Source organism: Ylistrum balloti, unplaced genomic scaffold (genome assembly GCF_031769215.1).
Source record: "Ylistrum balloti isolate Yb309-2 unplaced genomic scaffold, AGI_CSIRO_Ybal_v1 Utg370768, whole genome shotgun sequence".
In the NCBI taxonomy this organism is placed as follows: domain Eukaryota; kingdom Metazoa; phylum Mollusca; class Bivalvia; order Pectinida; family Pectinidae; genus Ylistrum; species Ylistrum balloti.
This window is the reverse complement of record NW_026782450.1, coordinates 43,330-60,020: the sequence shown is the minus strand read 5'-3', so window position 1 is coordinate 60,020 and position 16,691 is coordinate 43,330. Positions and strand designations below refer to the sequence as shown.

Below are 16,691 nucleotides of genomic sequence, written 5' to 3'. Positions count from 1 at the left end.
TATAACATACACAATACACTACACTAAGTAATCTTATTCCTTCACTGTAAGACGGACAGACAGGTGACATCCGTGAAATAAACGGATGCCAACACTCTGGTATTGACAGAACTTAATATAACCTGATACCTCTCTTTACATTTAAGGTCAGTTTTACTTGCTGGGTATCAGTATGGAGACCTTGGTGAATCTTTAAACTCTATGCTAAGAAAAAATAGTTCTTGTTTTCGAAAATCTTGAAATAATTCCGCTTTGAACCCTGATTTGTATCTCTTTTTGCTATCACATGTGCGTTGTGCACATGCATTGTGTTAGTAAATATCTTACCTCTGCGTGGTACCAACGTCTATTTGGAACATATTGTAGAGGATACCGAGCAAGGAGGAGCTAATGGGCGTGTCTCGCACCTAAAATGTTCATAACGGACATGAAAGGAGGACATATTTATCAAATCATTATGAAATCAGTTCTGTACATTAACAAAAGACAATTCCGTGAAACAAAGTTCTTCCACGTGCAGTTTGTGCTTACAAAAATGTATCAAGAACATCACCTTCTAATGAAACGCAGTTCCGAAAAGAAATGTCTCATTTTAAAGTTTTAAAATTTAGAAAAATATCTTACAGAATTTATTACAAAATATGTATAAAACATTAAAGTAAATGACCCGACCCTTGTGTAGACTGCTTTGAACAAGGCCTCTGGGTCACCTATGTTGACATTTCCTGTTTCTCGCATCTCCTCCACAGCTTCCATATCGGCGCCATATTCCTCATCAAATACGTCACACTGTAGGTTAAGGTCAGGGTCATCCTCAATGCGCAGGCTCTTTATGGTACTAACGATCCCAAGGTCTGGTTTATAAAAATAATATACGTGCAAGGAGGTATACAAATGTGTGATTAAAGGTCACTGAATGCCATCCTTGGTATTTTATCCTTTCCTGTCGTGTTAGGATGTATTGCGTGTTTATAATTGTGCATTTTCTCACAAATGAGCTTATCACATTAAGGTTGATGTCACTTAAATGACTATGCATCATTGTTTTAAATGAAAGTTTAATTTGGATACAACAAAAGCCCATCAAGTACTGTACCAAATGAAGTTTTTTTCATATTATGTTTGGGACGACACGTACATATAAACTCGTTTCTGATTCGCTGTCTGTCCTGGAGTCTCTCATTGGCCACAATGATGGAGTTGATTAACGCCATAATGGTTGTGTTGTACGTAGTCAGATCAGAATTCCGCAATTCGTTCACCAGAAGGCTGAAGCGGTACTGTAGTTTCTTAAATACCTGGAACAACACACTCGCATTTAAAGATTTTTTATCAGCAACACTACAGTAATCTGACAGCAATGTTAAATATCTAATGATAAAGCAGCTGTATGATGCAGTTTAATTCAATACTTTGGATTTACTTTGTCTGTTGTAGATACGACCCTATAGATCATTATGGTGTTACTAAATGTATTGATGCACCAAGGACCTCGAGTGATATCCCAGAAATAGGATATTGTTTTGACGCCAGTATGTGTCGATACAAATAACATAATCGCTGTCGGTAGTGCGAGCCCTGATCTCCCGGGAATTTGGCCAATCATTTTTTTTATTCGTGTTTGATTGTTAAATCATTTTTTGAAAAGAGAATTGATTATTTTTGTATTTTCATAATAATTTCAGCAGTTCATAACGTCTCTTTTCCCAGAATTGTCTTACGTACAGACGCACCTTATAGTTTTCGAGGGCGTCCAGTGTGAGGTAGTAACCGTCTGTTGAGTACACACATAGTGCGGACAGCAGTTCGAACACCTGCATTTTCACCATCAGGTTCTTCGTCTCCAGAGCTGAAACAGATACGTTCAATGGCTACAGTACAGGCCTTTTATACACTAAATAACTGTCTACAAGCATTTATTCTATACTCCTAAAATCGACATTGGTTTCAAAGGAATTACACTCAGAGTGCACATTGATGTAGTCTAGAGTCTATGGTGATTTAACACAGAATAGCTGTATCATATGTAGGGAGGTATTTTTAGCTATCATATGTAGGGGGGTATTTTTTGTGATGATTTAACACAGAATAGCTGTATCATATGTAGGGGGGTATTTTTTATGATGATTTAACACAGAATAGCTGTATCATATGTAGGGGGGTATTTTTTGTGGTGATTTAACACAGAATAGCTGTATCATATGTAGGGGGGTATTTTTTGTGGTGATTTAACACAGAATAGCTGTATCATATGTAGGGGGGTATTTTTTGTGATGATTTAACACAGAATAGCTGTATCATATGTAGGGGGTATTTTTTGTGATGATTTAACACAGAATAGCTGTATCATATGTAGGGGGGTATTTTTATGATGACTTAACACAGAATAGCTGTATCATATGTAGGGGGGTATTTTTTGTGGTGATTTAACACAGAATAGCTGTATCATATGTAGGGGGTATTTTTTGTGGTGATTTAACACAGAATAACTGTATCATATGTAGGGTGGTATTTTTTGTGGTGATTTAACACAGAATAGCTGTATCATATGTAGGGGGGTATTTTTTGTGGTGATTTAACACAGAATAGCTGTATCATATGTAGGGGGGTATTTTTTGTGGATTTAACACAGAATTGTGTGGGGATTTTTTGTGGTGAAACACAGAATAGCTATGTAATATGTAGGGTGGTATTTTTTGTGGTGATTTAACACAGAATAGCTGTATCATATGTAGGGGGGTATTTTTTGTGGTGATTTAACACAGAATAGCTGTATCATACAGAATAGCTGTAGGGGGGTATTTTTTGTGGTGATTTAACACAGAATAACACTGTATTTTTTGATGATTTATATGTATCATATGTAGGTATTTTTTGTGATGATTTAACACAGAATAGCTGTATCATATGTCGGGGGGTATTTTTTGTGGTGATTTAACACAGAATAGCTGTATCATATGTAGGGGGGTATTTTTTGTGGTGATTTAACACAGAATAGCTGTATCATATGTAGGGGGGTATTTTTTGTGGTGATTTAACACAGAATAGCTGTATCATATGTAGGGGGGTATTTTTTGTGATGATTTAACACAGAATAGCTGTATCATATGTAGGGGGGTATTTTTTGTGGTGATTTAACACAGAATAGCTGTATCATATGTAGGGGGGTATTTTTTGTGGTGATTTAACACAGAATAGCTGTATCATATGTAGGGGGGTATTTTTTGTGGTGATTTAACACAGAATAGCTGTATCATATGTAGGGGGGTATTTTTTGTGATGATTTAACACAGAATAGCTGTATCATATGTAGGGTGGTATTTTTTATGATGATTTAACACAGAATAGCTGTATCATATGTAGGGGGGTATTTTTTAGGATGATTTAACACAGAATAGCTGTATCATATGTAGGGGGGTATTTTTTGTGGTGATTTAACACAGAATAGCTGTATCATATGTAGGGGGGTATTTTTTGTGGTGATTTAACACAGAATAGCTGTATCATATGTAGGGGGGTATTTTTTGTGGTGATTTAACACAGAATAGCTGTATCATATGTAGGGGGGTATTTTTTGTGGTGATTTAACACAGAATAGCTGTATCATATGTAGGGGGGTATTTTTTGTGGTGATTTAACACAGAATAGCTGTATCATATGTAGGGGGGTATTTTTTGTGGTGATTTAACACAGAATAGCTGTATCATATGTAGGGGGGTATTTTTTGTGGTGATTTAACACAGAATAGCTGTATCATATGTAGGGGGGTATTTTTTGTGGTGATTTAACACAGAATAGCTGTATCATATGTAGGGGGGTATTTTTTGTGGTGATTTAACACAGAATAGCTGTATCATATGTAGGGGGTATTTTTTGTGGTGATTTAACACAGAATAGCTGTATCATATGTAGGGGGGTATTTTTTGTGATGATTTAACACAGAATAGCTGTATCATATGTAGGGGAGTATTTTTTGTGGTGATTTAACACAGACTAGCTGTATCATATGTAGGGGGGTATTTTTTGTGGTGATTTAACACAGAATAGCTGTATCATATGTAGGGGGGTATTTTTTGTGGTGATTTAACACAGAATAGCTGTATCATATGTAGGGGGGTATTTTTTGTGGTGATTTAACACAGAATAGCTGTATCATATGTAGGGGGTATTTTTTGTGGTGATTTAACACAGAATAGCTGTATCATATGTAGGGGGGTATTTTTTGTGGTGATTTAACACAGAATAGCTGTATCATATGTAGGGGGGTATTTTTTGTGGTGATTTAACACAGAATAGCTGTATCATATGTAGGGGGTATTTTTTGTGGTGATTTAACACAGAATAGCTGTATCATATGTAGGGTGGTATTTTTATGATGATTTAACACAGAATAGCTGTATCATATGTAGGGGGGTATTTTTTGTGGTGATTTAACACAGAATAGCTGTATCATATGTAGGGGGTATTTTTTGTGGTGATTTAACATAGCTGTATCATATGTAGGGGGTATTTTTTGTGGTGATTTAACACAGAATAGCTGTATCATATGTAGGGGGGTATTTTTTGTGGTGATTTAACACAGAATAGCTGTATCATATGTAAACTGCAAGTTTCCCGGTACTTTTTTGTTTTCACGTTCTATCTGTACAATCGATGCATTAGGGTTGGAAGAACTTGTGACATATAACTATTTCCATGGTGTAATGATTTAATAGATAGTGTCAATTATAATATCATTGTCTTTACTTGAAAGTATATTTCTATAGGAATGTAAAATACTGGTATATCTAGGTACACTTACACTCACAGTAGAGTGTGGTAAGTAGACAGATGCAGAGTGATAATGATTACTAGTTGTGTGTGTAAAAAGTGATAGGGTGTGTAATAATTAATACACTGTAATAAATATTACACTGTGCAATACTTAATGCACTGTGTAATATTTAATAAACTGTGTAATAATTAATACACAACGTAATATTATACTTTGTGATAATAAATACTTAATACACTGTGATAATTGCTGAACTATCTGATAATTAGTACACTTTGTATTAAGCATGACATTATGTAATACTTAATACACTGTGTAATACTTAATAGAATGTGTGATAATCAATACCTTGTGTAACGCTTAATACACTGTATAATATTTATTACACTGTGTAATAATTAATACACTTTGTAATAGTTAATGCATTGCCCAATACGTAATGTGTTGTGTAATAAGCAATGTGTTGTGATACATTTTAAGTGTAAGTAATGCATCGTGTTATTAATAATGTACTATTACAATGTATAACAAGGTCGAATAATGAACTTAACCACGTATGTAATAAAAGGTAATATATGAAAAGAATGCATTATAATGAGAAGTAGAATTAATGTTGTCTAAAACAAGATATTATGTAATGTTAGGATAATACACTATTGTACTATTGTAGCATAAAAAGTAATGCATTGTTTGATCAGAAATATATTATATGGTATAATAGTAGTGGTTGTGGAGTTGTGTGGTTCCAAAGGTTCTATATACACAGCTACAACATGTGGGATGATATAATCAGATGTTTGATAAAAGGACACAACAGATAATGACATTAAATGTCAACAGTGATGAGATAGGGGAACCTTGTGTAACGGTGTCAGACTCACTAGTTCTACAGACAACCACGATAATGTAACGTTTTGTGAATCATCAGTAAGATCTGTACACATCTTACAGACATAACACCCGGACAAGGTAGGTTACAACTATAAATTATAATCGTGTGATGAGTAAATAAATGTCTCTATTTATCAGAATACCTGTCTACATCCGTCTTCAGAAAATCTTAGCTCGACAACGCAAAAACCCAACAAAAATAAACTTAATGTACATATGTTGTAGGGAGAAACGCTTATTTATGAATCATCGTACTGGCAGTTGGAGAAATCGTCATATAAGTATACAAGGTTAAGGTAAACTGCCAGAATCACCACTATATGTACGTCTACAACGATGACGTAATAAACACACAGTAAGAATCTTTATTAGAAACCACTGTACTTACACAACAAACAGGAATTTCTCGTCTAAAAGAGTTCTATCTTTTTTACGAGATATCTGTTTTCTATAAGAACAAATATTCTTAAAATTATTAACCAGATACAATACTGGAGCAGTCTGTCGGAGGTGCATGTAACTTGAAACAAACAAACACGATCCAAAACATGGCACTTATTAAATAACACAGCCAGTCGGTACACACCAATACACCAGCTACATGATGAAATATTTAAAGGTGGTTTTTGATATCTTAAAAATATCGTTCATTTTCTCTCTAGTAAAACATGTAGTGAGAATGAATTAGACCCAAAATTGTGCTGAATGTTTTGCCGATAATATCCTTACTTTGTGTTAGGTGCAATTCTTAGCATGGGCAATATCATATAACAGATGCATGTTGGAGATGAAATCGTAACTCTTCAGATTAGAGGTAATATTCGACGGTACGTACATGTAGTATTAGTAACGCGTTTGGTAGGATCATGTGACAAACACTGAATTAAACAGACCACAAAACGTCACCAGTAGCTAACGGACGTTTTCCGCTATGTAAATGTAACTACTGTTTTATCATAAGTTTTTAGAAAGTTCACTGTGTGTCGATGGAGTAAACCGCCACTTATAAACCACATGTAAAGACCACTGTTAATAATTTAAGCCTATATTTCCGAGAATCATCACAACTTCAATATACTTCAACCACATAGCTAACATTCTTGGGTCGTGTACTTCCCTCTTCATCATTGATGTATTTTTGGCCTCCAGTTCAACATACAAAATAACAAGCAAGATATTCTACCGTATTATCTTCTAAAGAGGTTCAAACGAGTAGGTTATTAACCTACGACCCCATGATTTCACTTAAGAAGAAGGATGCTGTATTCAGGAAGTTGAAATTTGTTGCACTTTTATTAACTATTCTTTTTTCTGTGTAACTGTCGCGAAAGAGTTTTCTTTTCCCGCGCCAACTCTCCCTTACATAATCTAAAAACATTGGAATTTTCCCGGTGGACATGGATAAGGCTTGTGCCGGCAGACTTGCTCTCTTACATTATCTTGAAAATATCGGAGCTCTCTCACAAGTATAGGCCGAATTATTCTAATATGCTATCGACTTTTTTTAGATCGGTCTGGAGACGATGAATGACGTCAGAATTATAGTTTATCGACTCCAGATCGATATAGAAAAAATCGATAGAACGTCAGTATAATTCGGACTACCGTAGACATTGTGGAAAAGCTTTCAGCTGTCAAACTTACCCTTGCGTCGTCTAAAACCATGAAATATGAGCCCTCCGTTGGATATACCTTTCCCAGTACAACTCTCCCTTACATCATTTCGAAAACGTCGGAGCTCTCCGACACAGCTGTAGCTCATGACCTAACCATTTTGTGTTTTATTCTGCAATCTACTTAGAAAAAATGTACTGTCATGTCACCAGTGTACAGTAATACTGGCTCAAAGCCTCTTAGTTAGTTTTGTTAAAAATCCCTCCTCGAATTTATTTCCCTTCCTGTGAATATTTTTCGTCATGACAGGAGTCATTTTATTTGTGATTTAAATAATCCAGATACAGTGATGACCTGTTTGGTCTGACCAAAATGCTGATCAATGACGTCATCAAACAATCGATACAAAAAGATGATATTAGTAGCCATTAGTCATGCCTTTAGACTCCTCGAATTAGACAAACCGGGTCCTGAACCCTGATCACCGTCAAGGTCCCTCACGAGTAACACACGTGTTCAGCATAGTTCATAGATCGCTACCACAAACAGTGAAGTGAGTAAACCTAGAAATATTTTTCAAGCCAGACATAGCTGTATAGGTAGTACGGAGTTCTGTTAGTGTAGTTAGGGCTTCAGCGATCTTAAGAAATTACATATTTTCTTTCTTCACCGCACGCGTCGATAGTCACCTTACTGCGGGAAAACGCGATGTTTTGATAATGTTGAAATGTGAAATAGCCACAGGGCTGTAGTTTAACTGGTGGTTTAAAATTCACATTATCATTCAGTACGCGTGACATTACAGAATAAAATGTCCTTATACGTGTAGATTTGTATACTTTCATTGTTTCTACTCGGTAATCAGTACAGTGTACCTACTTTTTTTAGTGGTATTGCAGTCCAATATAAATAAACACGTATATCTCGACAATTTACGTCAAATGGTGTAACTTGTATTCCAGATCAGAATAACTTGACTATATTTGGAGTTCGGAAAAAGAAGAGAATTCCGTGGGTCTGGTATAGTAAAGACTATGCTGGAGACGGATTCGGGATAATTGTATTGTAAATACAAGGGGTGGTGGCTTTGGGATAACTACCTACTGGTGAGGGGTTAGGACCTAATGGGGAGGGGTTTGGACCTTTTGTCGAGGGGCTAATGATAACTACCTACTGGGGAGGGGTTAGGACCTACTGTGGAGGGGCTAAGGATAACTACCTACTGGGGAGGGGTTAGGATCTATTATGGAGGAGCTAAGGATAACTACCTACTGGGGAGGGAATAGGACCTACTGGGGAGGGGCTAAGGATAACTACCTACTGGGGAGGGGTTTGGACCTTTTGTGGAGGGGCTAAGGATAACTACCTACTGTGGAGGGGTTAGGACTTACTGGGGAGGGGCTAAGGATAACTACCTACTGGGGAGGGGTTTGGACCTTTTGTGGAGGGGCTAAGGATAACTACCTACTGTGGAGGGGTTAGGACCTACTGTGGAGGGGTTAGGACCTACTGTGGAGGGGTTAGGACCTACTGGGGAGGGAATAGGACCTACTGTGGAGGGGTTAGGACCTACTGTGGAGGGGCTAAGGATAACTACCTACTGGGGAGGGGTTTGGACCTTTTGTGGAGGGGCTAAGGATAACTACCTACTGGGGAGGGGTTAGGACCTACTGTGGAGGGGCTAAGGATAACTACCTACTGGGGAGGGGTTAGGACCTATTATGGTGGAGCTAAGGATAACTACCTACTGGGGAGGGGTTAGGAGCTTTGTGGAGGGGCTAAGGATAACTACCTACTATGGAGGGGTTAGGACCTATTATGGAGGAGCTAATGATAACTACCTACTGGGGAGGGGTTAGGACCTACTGTGGAGGGGCTAAGGATAACTACCTACTGGGGAGGGGTTAGGACCTACTGTGGAGGGGCTAAGGATAACTACCTACTGGGGAGGGGTTAGGAGCTTTGTGGAGGGGCTAAGGATAACTACCTACTGGGGAGGGGTTAGGACCTATTATGGAGGAGCTAAGGATAACTACCTACTGGGGAGGGAATAGGACCTATTATGGAGGGGTTAGGACCTACTGTGGAGGGGCTAAGGATAACTACCTACTGGGGAGGGGTTAGGACCTACTGTGGAGGGGCTAAGGATAACTACCTACTGTGGAGGGGCTAAGGATAACTACCTACTGGGGAGGGGTTAGGACCTACTGTGGAGGGGCTAAGGATAACTACCTACTGGGGAGGGGTTAGGATCTACTGTGGAGGGGCTAAGGATAACTACCTACTGGGGAGGGGTTTGGACCTTTTGTGGAGGGGCTAAGGGGTTAGGACCTAACTAAGGATACCTACTGGGGAGGGGTTTGGACCTTTTGTGGAGGGGCTAAGGATAACTACCTACTGGGGAGGGGTTAGGTTTGTGGAGGGGCTAGGATAACTACCTACTGGGGAGGGGTTAGGAGCTACCTAAGGATAACTACTGGGGAGGGGTTTGGACCTACTTGTGGAGGGGCTAAGGATAACTACCTACTGGGGAGGGGTTAGGACCTACTGTGGAGGGGCTAAGGATAACTACCTACTGGGGAGGGGTTAGGAGCTTTGTGGAGGGGCTAAGGATAACTACCTACTGGGGAGGGGTTAGGAGCTTTGTGGAGGGGCTAAGGATAACTACCTACTGGGGAGGGAATAGGACCTACTGTGGAGGGGCTAAGGATAACTACCTACTGGGGAGGGGTTAGGAGCTTTGTGGAGGGGCTAAGGATAACTACCTACTGGGGAGGGGTTAGGACCTACTGTGGAGAGGCTAAGGATAACTACCTACTGGGGAGGGGTTAGAAGCTTTGTGGAGGGGCTAAGGATAACTACCTACTGGGGAGGGGTTAGGACCTATTATGGAGGGGTTAGGACCTACTGTGGAGGGGCTAAGGATAACTACCTACTGGGGAGGGGTTAGGACTTACTGGGGAGGGGCTAAGGATAACTACCTACTGGGGAGGGGTTAGGACTTACTGGGGAGGGGCTAAGGATAACTACCTACTGGGGAGGGGTTAGGAGCTTTGTGGAGGGGCTAAGGATAACTACCTACTGGGGAGGGGTTAGGAGCTTTGTGGAGGGGCTAAGGATAACTACCTACTGGGGAGGGGTTAGGACCTACTGTGAAGGGGTTAGGACCTACTGTGGAGGGGCTAAGGATAACTACCTACTGGGGAGGGGTTAGGACCTACTGTGGAGGGTTAGGACCTACTGTTGAGAGGCTAAAGATAACTACCTACTGGGGAGGGGTTAGGACCTACTGTGGAGGGGCTAAGGATAACTACCTACTGGGGAGGGGTTAGGAGCTTTGTGGAGGGGCTAAGGATAACTACCTACTGGGGAGGGGTTAGGACCTTTTGTGGAGGGGCTAAGGATAACTACCTACTGGGGAGGGGTTAAGAGCTTTTGTTGAGGGGCTAAGTATAACTACCTTCTGGGGAGGGGTTAAGAGCTTTGTGGAGGGGCTAAGGATAACTACCTACTGGGGAGGGAATAGGACCTACTGTGGAGGGGTTAGGACCTACTGTGGAGGGGCTAAGGATAACTACCTACTGGGGAGGGGTTAGGACCTATTATGGAGGAGCTAAGGATAACTACCTACTGGGGAGGGAATAGGACCTACTGTGGAGGGGTTAGGACCTACTGTGGAGGGGCTAAGGATAACTACCTACTGTGGAGGGGTTAGGACCTACTGTGGAGGGGCTAAGGATAACTACCTACTGGGGAGGGGTTAGGACCTATTATGGAGGAGCTAAGGATAACTACCTACTGGGGAGGGGTTAGGACCTTTTGTGGAGGGGCTAAGGATAACTACCTACTGGGGAGGGGTTAAGAGCTTTGTGGAGGGGCTAAGGTTAACCACCTACTGGGGAGGAATAACTGCTATACCCACCAGGGAGCTTCCTACAAGAGTGAGATCGGCAAGAATAGGGATTATCTAACAAACCGGGGTTAGGGATAACTATGTGCCAAGAATGGGTTAAGGATAAGTACCTCCAGCAATGCTACTTACCAGTTTAAGATCGGGAGGGGTAAGGGAAGTAATGTTGATAACTGCCTGGCGCAGAGCTGCATTGTACTTACCAGGGTAAGTTGGAGAGGGGTTAGGGATATGTACCTACCAAGGAGGGGTTAAGGATAAATACCTACCCCACAGTTACTTACAAGGTTGTAGGGGTTGGGGAGGGAATAAAGATACCTACCAACAGGATGGGGATAAGGGATTACTACCTACCTGGAGCTGCATGGTACCTTCCAAGGTGAGGGATTGGGCATTGCCTTTCGGAGAAGGGCAGGGATAACTACCTACCAATGATAAGCAAGGTGAGGTCGGGGTTAGAGATAGCTACCTACCCGAGGCGAATCTCCTTCCAAACAGGTTGTCGTTACGGCCCTTTAACGTAAGGAGACAGTCTAGTCCACTTTGGGAGTTTACCACTTCCCGAATACACATGATACACTCCATCCTCAGAACCATGTCCGAGAAATGAGTCCCTCCAATCTCACCAAGCTTCTTTAGACATTGGAAAAGGAATCCGAGACCGTCAAACTCCAGGAATTCCGACATCCAGTCGCGGTCATTTCCCTTGATGGACCGCCGTAATTTGGCCAAGTTAGCAATGGTAGGATTCCGAATCCATTGGAGAAAGTTGACGGCGTCTGCGCCCCCGGCTCCTCTGTCCGGAGAGCTCTCGTCCTCGGAGTTCCCCAAGTCCAATCCCACAACAAATCCATCAGATCGGTGCCGCTGGACTCGTTTCTGTTTTCGTTTGTTGGCGAACCTGCTGGCCTTTGTGACTTTGACCACTCCGTTTGAATGTTTTGGTGTGTCCATTGTTCCCTATCGATGGTAACCAAAACAATCCCCGATTGTATTCATCAAGGTACCAATGCGCATCCGAACCACACGGTATGCATGTGCGCAATGGATAGTTTAGACTTGTTGGGAAGTTTGAGAAGCCTTATGTTCCAGTATACACAAGCGGGGAACATCCCTGTTGTTGGTGCGTGATAATATCACACATTTACAGACAGCTTCTCGGAGGGAGTGCACAAATTGCCTACCGGCACGTGTATATAACTGTTATACAGCACATCGCAGCAATTTTTACACAAACAATACATATACTTGTATTAGCACTGTATGGTTTTACCTATACAGCGGTCTATAGTATACAGTAGTGTAATTGATGACAGACCGATCAAATAGCGCCACTCAGGCGACTAATGACATTTATCTTGCATCGGCACACTCGGAACCTCTCGTACAGGAACAGGAGAACACATTCACTGATGTGTACGTACACATATTAGTGGTTAGACTGACTCATGACATAAAAGAGTGTGAAAAATGCATTCGTTGCCTTACCACTTGTACGGCACAATGAGATCAGCGGCCTTGAAATTCGGCAGAATTATTTCTACAGAAATTTTAGTTTCACTGTGCTATAACGACGATATCACGACACTCTAGCGGGTCACTGGGCACGATATCACGACACTCTAGCGGGTCACTGGACACGATATCACGACACTTCAGCGGGTCACTGGACACGATATCACGACATTCCCGCGGGTCACATAGTACTGGGCAACATGTCCATACTGTTTACCTTGTCTTAAAGAATATTATGTAACATTCAATGACCATACAAGATTTTTTTAGACGGTGTAAATTGTAGATATTTTTAGATAGCAATGCGAAAACATTCCGTCAAAACTGGCCAGAAAAATCAAGCCTGTCTGATTAATAAAAAGTATCACTTCTGTGTAACTTCGATAGAAAAGTCCAATCCCCAATGTCGTTTATAATTCGTATCTGTGTGCATTTGGAGCCCTTTTTTTCAATATTTTGAACATGTCTCGATGTTATTCTTTGAACGCAGTCATATAATTAAATATACCAGGTCCTTGAGTTTTACAAAGTTCTACAACCATCACCAGGTCTTCCTTAGGTAGAGTGATTTCTAACAGACATACTTTAAGGGTAGCATTACTTTTAATTCGCTATTTCCATTCATCTTTCTATCACCTCTAATGGTAAACACGATTCTCTCTCTATAAAGTTTCCTTCGAGTCTTTGAAAATAAATTAGTTCTTTGCTCTTTCAATTTTTATTTATTTTTGATATTTTAAGTTCAAACAAAAATTCACTGATTTTATTATGAAGTACATTTGTTCGAGATCCTTGTCATTAACAACGCGGTTGAACCTGAATCGACAATATTGACTTTGAAGTCATTAAGAGATGGATGTTTTGAAATGGTCATTAAGTGTTTTACACATTTGGTAGCCTCCATCACAAATAGTTTTAACAGTCATCGCTATAAAGAAGACAAGGTTAAATAAAGGTATGACAGCAAGAAGAACCAAGTAAACAGAACACATATTTTTCTTTCAGGAACAATACAAAGACACGATTATATCAACCTAGAATGATTTCACATCTACGTTATCCTGTGACTGGTCTTAATGAATAGATATCCAGGGGGTTGTTTGTCTTTTAAGGCATTAGACCAATAGGTTTTCTAGAATCGTCTGGTCCTTAATAGCAAATTGAAATTACATTCTACGTTAAATGGGCTCTCTAAAGTTTTGTGATAAGATTAGAGTTTTTCTGTTGATGAATTTTGGGAAGTTTTGATTTTAGACATTAGATTGAAAGCAAAAATTCAACATGTTTCCGACTACATGCCTGTGGCGGGAAACAATTCATTTTCACATCTCATTCTTATTTCTTCCTGAATAAAACACATTCTCTGTTATTTTCGCGGCAACCATTTTAAAACAATATTTCGTCTTCCATTACAAGGTACATATATACTTTGATAGCAAAGGAAAAAATAATGTGAAAAAAACTCTGTTTTAACGAGCGTTAAAGTGCATAGCAACAAAAAAATGAAAAAGTTCCGAAATTACTTAAATCCTTTACTTCATCAACTCATAGAATTAATATTTTTAAGCTTTATCAGGAAAATGGTATGCCAAGTCGGATTTCCTAAATTTAATTCTGTGATTTGTGTTGATAATTCGTGCAAAATTTAGTTGGAATCCACTCAGGACTTCCAGACTTATACTCAAGAGTAGCAAACAGAAAACGTTGACGTTGTTTTTGATGCTGTAAACCGAATCACAACGGCAACTATGCCGTCAAAAAAAGTAGTCCACAGGTGAAATTTCTTCAGAATATCATAAAATTCGCTCTCTTTGAAGTAATAGGTATAAGTATAGATAACAAAATTTATTAGAACACAAAAGTCCAAGATATCATGTTGGAATTCACGTTGTATTGTATCATGTCTTACTTCCGGTCAAACGTCAAAGAAGTGCATCCTTAATTATATGACGTCATTGCAACAACGCGTGTCATTTGACCGCTAGTCAGGGAGACGTAAGAAAATAGCGTAATGTTATGACGGCTTGTCAAGCCGACGTCAGCAACTAATTATGAATGGACGGCTGGACATGGAAACATCAACAGCTTAGGTCAAGAGAGGACGACTGGACATTGAAACATAAACAGCTAAGGACATAGGACGACTAGTCAGGGGAGACTTCACTCGGCTAAAGGTCATACGAGGACCGCTGGACATTCAGACGTCAACAAGATCATATTAGAACTGAAAATTCTTAAATATAGTTGAATGGTATCCTGATTAATTCTAAGCTCTTCAGTGTCAACAAAGAAACCTCCGACACTGGAGAAGTTGGGATCCACTTCCAAGTCATTCATAAATACGTTTTTCTTTCATTTATTTATTTATTTATTTATTTATTTATTTATTTATTTATCTATTTGTATTTTGAAATGTTTTAATGTAAAAACACACTACTAGAGATAATCCTAACAATCGTCAGTTTGAAGATCCGTATTCAATTTCTTTCATCCTTTGTTTGATATTGGCACCGTAATACGTAGGATCTCCATGATTTATTTACCAGCAAACAAGTGTATTGTTCTTTAATTCAGAGAACCGAAACATTAATAGTGGAGACAAATCTGGATTCGGTTTCTATAAAAGCAGATGAGAAAACATCATACGAAGAACTGTTAAGACTATCCAAAACACATTCCGGTATTCCCATGTTTTATCTTTTTCAGTGAACTATGTCGTAACTCACTAAGGCTTATTTATAGAATGAATACGATATTTTTAGAATGTAATTTGGCAGCAGATAGTACTATTTACTGGTTAGAACGAGTAAAAAATGCATTAAACATTCGTCTTAAGCCTAATAGCAGAATATCAGTCGAATGTGACTCACCAATAAGTAGACGATGTGAAACAAGAGCGATTTCATACATACCCGAATTTATTTATTACTTTGCAAAGTTAACATTTCAATGGTAGACAAGTGATTTTCTATTAAAAGGGAGATAACTCAAAAACTGTTTTTTGCAGTCGGAACACCTCGGCTGATTCGTTATTTAACTATGATGGAAGGCACTGCTATCGAGGCAAGGTGTTCCGAATGTGTGTGTGTGTGTGGGTTTTTTTTTTTTACATGAAGGGAGGTAACCCATACTTACTTATGTGAGCTACCTCTTCAGCTAATAGTGGACGTAAAACCGTTAAATAAATAAACAATCTGAAAGACTCATTTGTCTGATATCTAGAAATTATCAGCACAAGAGCGATTTTCATTTATTTTTAAACAATATTTTTATTCGATATTCAACAATACAGTTGAAACTCGTTGTCTCAAAATCGCTAGAGTCGAAATTCCGTTTGAGTCGAAATAATTTTCACAGCCCATTGAATTAAGATATATCAAATATAGGTCATACAAAAGTACACATAATTGTGTCTCTGGTATCAATGTGTGTGATTGATTTACAAAAAGTGTTCAGTTATTAGATACGCATGAATAGTTCATACCCCGAAATCCGATTATTGTAGTTATCCTCGTAATATGAAGTTGAGATTGGCCAAGATAGAAAAATACGTAGTCTTTATCTCTAAGCGCGCGATAAAAACCGGGGTAACCGGGGAAACCCACGCGGTCGAGCAGTTGATCCAATACTTTTTTTCACATCCGCCTGGGAAATCGAACCCTACACGCCTAGGTGGACGGAGAGTGCGTGATCACCGCACCCACCGACAATGTCCATTGCCTCTCTGCTATCAGTATAATTGATTTACTTTAATTTCAACAATCCCAAAACAAAAGTTATTAATTAAGAAATGTGTCAAATGCCAAACATCTGCGTTTACAAAGAAAAGTATCATATAAGTCAAGAATGCTATAGTATAATGATTAAAAGGACTGTGTATTCTGTATATTGTACGTGTTATGATTTTCATACATTTTTTATTAGGAGGTTTTAATTATGATGGTAACGCTTTTCCTTTGTCTATTAAACACAGCTCGTTTTCCTTGC

The 16,691-nt window shown here is 39.3% G+C and overlaps 1 protein-coding gene across 1 annotated transcript in view; it reads right to left on the bottom strand.

Moving 5' to 3' along the window:
* Window positions 1–12,442, bottom strand: part of LOC132558196 (inverted formin-2-like) — a 37,176-nt gene extending 24,734 nt beyond the window's left edge. Inside the window, exons 1-5 of the mRNA XM_060222727.1 lie at window positions 11,663–12,442; window positions 1,734–1,849; window positions 1,139–1,298; window positions 673–854; window positions 328–407 (exon numbers count right to left, since the gene is read on the bottom strand). Coding sequence (XP_060078710.1) covers window positions 328–407; window positions 673–854; window positions 1,139–1,298; window positions 1,734–1,849; window positions 11,663–12,143 — 1,019 coding nt within the window. The 5' untranslated portion in view covers window positions 12,144–12,442. The remainder of the gene's footprint in view (window positions 1–327; window positions 408–672; window positions 855–1,138; window positions 1,299–1,733; window positions 1,850–11,662) is intronic.
* Between the last annotated feature and the right edge of the window lie 4,249 nt (window positions 12,443–16,691).